Source organism: Lampris incognitus, unplaced genomic scaffold (genome assembly GCF_029633865.1).
Source record: "Lampris incognitus isolate fLamInc1 unplaced genomic scaffold, fLamInc1.hap2 scaffold_176, whole genome shotgun sequence".
Taxonomy (NCBI): domain Eukaryota; kingdom Metazoa; phylum Chordata; class Actinopteri; order Lampriformes; family Lampridae; genus Lampris; species Lampris incognitus.
The window spans coordinates 91,741-96,926 of record NW_026611136.1 but is presented as its reverse complement, the minus strand read 5'-3'; the positions used below and the strand labels follow the sequence as shown (position 1 = coordinate 96,926).

Sequence of the window (5,186 nt, the reverse complement as noted above, 5' to 3'; positions counted from 1 at the left end):
GACAACCAGAACCTTTTTTTCCTTTCTTTCTTTTTCTTTTTTTTGTTTTTGCCGATAGGAGTTATGAGAACACATCATTGAGCTGCTGGTATCACCTTATAGCCTACTCCATAGTCACTCTCTGTATCAGCGTTGTCAGTTGGTCTTTATCCACACAAGCGGTTACAAATGATCAAGGACACAACGGAACACGCTAATGAAATGTAACCATTAACCCCCCCCCCCACACACACACACACATACGTCACTACCGCTCACTTCTGACCCGCCCACATTTCTCTTCTACTCCACGTATCCTCCTTCCGCCATAGTTTTTTTTTTTAAATCCGTTTTATTTTAATTTTTTTCCCCATTATGTTTTGAATCTGTTTGCATTTCTTTAATAACATATTACGAAAATGCTGGATCAAACGTTTTCAATAAACTGATATTTACTGATTTTGTTTCGCTTGTGCGTCCTGTTGTAGTCCATTCCGCCGACGAGACCTCATTTCCCGTCATGCCCGTGTCGTTACGCGTCATGACGTAAAAAGAGTGCGTCTGCGGACGCGTAAGGACGGCGGACAGTGGCTGGTGTCGCGTTTGACTGCAGCTTGTGTGTGTCTGTCAGTAAGTCGTGGTTGCGGTTATGTCAGCCGTTAAACGTAATTAACAAATGTAATTTGTCAGCGAGCTATATTAAAGGTTATTAAGTGGCAGGTGAGGCGTTAAATGTCCTCCCCGTGCTGTGAGCCGACTAACCAGTATCACGGCTGTGGGAACCATCTCAGCCCTGGTGGACATAGTCATGATTTATCCGCTGGTGCTGAAAGCTGTGGACCGAAACGTGCAGCACGTAGCGATGCAGTGCGCCGTGCACATGTGCAAACGCAAGCGGGTCGGTTTGCTCATCCACACGCCGCCGAGGGCTGTCTGTGCGTCATCCGGCCCCAGCTTCAGAAGTACTGACGGACTGACGTCTGTAACCGCCGGCCTCATGCATGCTCAGCTCCGGAGTATCTCACTCGAAACGAGCTGCAGGAATAAAAGCAAACCCGAGGAGAGAGAAAGCGGGCCGGCGGCAGTTTCTCGGTATCAGAGTGGGACACCTTCAACTGCTCAAAAGGGTAAGACACCATCTCCCATACATGGATCCTCCGGTGTTAGTTTCCCCCCCCCCCCCGCAGAGTCTGACTGCCCTTGGCATGAATGGGTTAATGTGGATGCGTGTGCGCGCGTGTGTGTGGGGGGGGGGGACAGCCCAACCTAACCTAACACCATTTCCCATAACACCAGTCTGGCAAACTGGTGTTATGGGACTAAAATATGGATCGTCATTTGAACTCTTTTCAGTCTAGTCCAGTGTTTCTCAACCCAGTCCTCAAGGACCCCCATCCTGCAGATTTTCATTGTAACCCTGCATAGGTAGCCCCTGCTTGTACTTACTCGACCAATCATCTCGCAGCACTTAATTATGCAATGCAAGGTGTGCAACATCTGACAGAATTCATTGCTGATTGGTTGAATAACTACAAACAGGTACACCTATTCAGGGTTGCAAAGAAAATATGCAGGATAGGGGTTCCTTGAGGACAGGGTTGAGAAACACTGGTCTAGTCACTTGTTCTCTGACTTGATATTTCTCCACCTTTTTCCTCCCAGTGAAGGAGGCTGGGAGGGACTTCACCTACCTGATAGTTGTACTCATAGGGCTTGGAGTAACAGGTGGGTGATCACATCATCAGAATGTCAGTCTTCACTGCCACACACCAGCGTCTACATACTAACTCGTCAGGTCTCATCTAATCCAGGGCGTCTGGATTTGGACTCTGGAGTACTCATTCTTTGCGTGTGGTTCTTCATATGTATTTCAGGAGGTCTGCTATACGTGGTGTTCCAGGAGCTGTTCTCCTCGTCAAGTCCAAATAAAGTCTACGGGAAAGCTTTCAACAAAGTCAAGTCACATCCGGAGGTAAGGCAATGAGATTTCAAGCTGACCTGATTCTCTTTTTCATTGGCGTTTCAGTGAAAATGTCAGTTTTTTCTGAAATTTCAGTGATATATATATGTGTGTGTGAAAATGTAAACTAGTAGAATGAATAGTGAATTTAGGTTTGTTCAAAAAAATTAGGTGATTGGTGCTTTTGGGGAGCCAATCAAATGTTATGGTGAGACCACCCGACGGGGAAGGAGGCAGCAAGTCAGGTGAGAATGTCAGTGTGCCACACAAAAAAATGGGGGGGGGGCTAACATCCAAACAACATCCTGACTGCAGTAATAAAAAGTATGGGTAACACTTTAGTATGGGGAACATATATACCATTAATTAGGTGTGTATTAGCATGCAAATTAGCAACATATTGGCTCTTCATTGGTCTTTATTAAGCACTTATTAATGCCGTATTCTGCATGGTCTTATTATACAACCAGTAAGCCATTAACTATGAGTTTTCCCTCTATAACCTCAGAATTATTGCTTATTAGTAGTACCATCTCAATATGCTTTGCTTAGTATGGACTTTATAAGGTGGTAGTACCACAAGAAGAGTTATTCTCCCTTACTAACACTTAATGAATATGGTCTGTTCTTACATAACAAAAGACAAAAGTACAAGTGTTAATAGTGTTAAATTACTCTAAATTAAGTTTTTGTTACTTAGCATATGTTCCCCATACTAAAGTGACATCTTGATCATTATTAATTCACTAGTAATTAAGTTTTTTTACTTAGAATATGTTCCCCATACTAAAGTGTTACCAAAGTATGAATATAAAAAGGTTAAAAAGTTGACTATCTCTCACCACTTGAAATTTATTCCAACATTTATTTCAAGTTTTGAATGTTTTAATTAGGATACAGTTTAGTGGCATCTGAACTTTTCAAAGCCCCAATCTGGGATTTATTCATCACTCGTTGAACGAAATTGTTTTTCAGCTTGTCATCACGGATCCTGTATATGGTTATTCCTAGATACATGTAATGTTTTAGTCCACACATCACATACCATCAGTCCTTGTATTAATAACTCTTTTAATTTTTTAACATCATTCAGTTTTAACCCAGCCATGAGTGAGTTAACAGGCTTACAAGGTGTCGACAGGGTTTTGTTAAACGTTTTGTTCGTAAGTGTGTGTGTTTGCTTTTTCATTGTAGTCATCTGGAGTACCTGAAGGAAGGACTGAAGCATATGAGACTGAAGTTTTACATCGAAGGTTCAGAGCCAGGCCTGAAAGGAACGGTCCATTCAGAGTCGAAAGAGGTTTTTATCTATTTTAATAGCTTTTTGTTTGATAGATAAGTCACAGTACATTTGTCATGCTTTGCCTGTACTTAAGAAAGTCAAATGTAATAGTGGTATTCTGAAGCACGCTGGGGTAGAGTATCCATCAAATTGAATATCTGATAATACAGTAATGAGTGTCATATGCAATAAAAGGAATAAACAGCATATGTATTGTAAATTAGGAGTAAATGTCTTATTTAATTTCATCCATTTACTCAGTTTAACCTGCCTGTTCAATCTGTCCTAGTGTTTGTTTTGACGTCGATAGGTTCGATCACAATGTTTGCTCACTTTGCACATATGTTGAAGTCCCTTTATATAACCTTGTACACTGTAATTGTGTTATGAATAGTTTTATGTTCATTTTATTTTGTTTTTTGCTGCTGCCAATATTTCAATTTTCCCATATCCTCCAAAGTCTTGGGGATCCTTAAAAAATGGTCTAATCTAATGAAGTGTGTAGCAGAAGGGACTACATTTGGATTAGTATTCCAATTACATTTGTAATCTAGGATGATGGTTACACTAGCACTGTATTTATTATTTTGACCCTGCATTTAATCATGTAAAAATTACTTTCTCTCTCTCTCTCTTACAGAATCCTGAGACTGGAAAGTATGAGTTTCGCTATATATTTGTGGATGTAGACACATACCCAAGACGCACCATCATTGTAGAGGATAACAGATAAAACAGACAATGTGCTCAGTCATTGTGAGGCGTTAAGCTCACTGACAAATTGTAGGAGATATCGTTCATTTATAGATGCCGTGTTTGGGATGAGAGATTAGTCTGCTGAATGCTTCTATTGTTCTTTGATTTATAGGGGGCTACTGCAAGCAGTGCTGTTTCTGTATTCATCAGTGGTCTCTATGCGAGAAAAATTCCGTGTTGTTCAAAAAGATCAACATTATTCATGTTTTTTCCCATCTAGTCATTAAGAGAGGGTAATGATGTTAAATATTTGCGGAAAGCTCACACAGGCTGATTCAAAACAAGATGGCGCCCAATGTAGAACCAATATGCTGCTCTTCAGACAGTCGGAGAACTTCGGCAAAGTGTACTTTTTAGTATTAAAATCTTTCATTCTTCTCACCATTTCATTTCTTTTATTGTAAACCTGTTCTCTCTGATGCAAAGTTTGCTTGTTAGACAACTTTTATGTGACCTATTTGCAAATCAGACAAGTTATGTGGAAATTGTGGCGGTAATGGATATTGAATATTGGGGGTATGCACAATTCTTGCCACGGATCTTTCCTTTGAGTAGATAAGGGGAAACGACGTCGCTACTATGATGGAAAAATATCTGATTTGTTGTCAACACCTAATGTCAACCAGGACCTTTTAAATTGTAATAAAAACTAGAAATATTTTCCTCTCCATGTTTGTTTGTACTGTTGCCAGTGGCTAAAAGGTGGGTAAGTGACGACAGATGTTATTTACTTGATATACAGAGTTATACCAAGCGCCAGACGTGTCACTCCTATCTATTAGCGGCCTTCTAATTACTCAGCAGCACTGTAACCTGCTCATGTTGGAAGGAAAAGCTTATTTCTTACGTGAACCCTAAGATTGCAATACACCAACTAAGGCACTAGATGGAGGCAGAGGGTTAGGAAATGTAGGATGGATCGTTCTATTAGCAGTGGTAGTAGTTGTAGTGGTAATGCAGGCAGGGTGGAGTGGGTGGAGAAGAGTGTCAGGAGTGATGTGTGACAGAATGGTACCAGCAAGAGTTAAAGGGAAGGTTTACAAGATGGTAGTGAGACCAGCTATGTTGTATGGTTTGGAGACAGTGGCACTGATGAAAAGACAGGAGGAGGAGCTGGAGGTGGCAGAGATGAAGATGATAAGATTTTCACTGGGAGTGATGAAGAAGGACGGGATTAGGAACGAGTATATTAGAGGGACAGCTCAGGTT

The 5,186-nt window shown here is 41.1% G+C and overlaps 1 protein-coding gene across 2 annotated transcripts; it reads left to right on the top strand.

The window, feature by feature from the left end:
• Positions 1–559: 559 nt before the first annotated feature.
• Positions 560–4,640, top strand: timm21 (translocase of inner mitochondrial membrane 21). 2 transcript variants are annotated; one of them, XM_056301843.1, is made up of 6 exons: positions 560–1,106; positions 1,642–1,704; positions 1,854–1,951; positions 2,111–2,184; positions 3,134–3,239; positions 3,862–4,640. In XM_056301843.1, the coding sequence occupies exons 1-6, from the start codon at positions 788–790 to the stop codon at positions 3,952–3,954; spliced, it is 753 nt and encodes a 250-aa protein (XP_056157818.1). In that variant the 5' UTR covers positions 560–787; the 3' UTR covers positions 3,955–4,640. The 2 variants fall into 2 exon arrangements, with proteins under 2 accessions (XP_056157818.1, XP_056157819.1); XM_056301844.1 differs by lacking the exon at positions 1,642–1,704.
• The last annotated feature ends 546 nt before the right edge of the window (positions 4,641–5,186 follow it).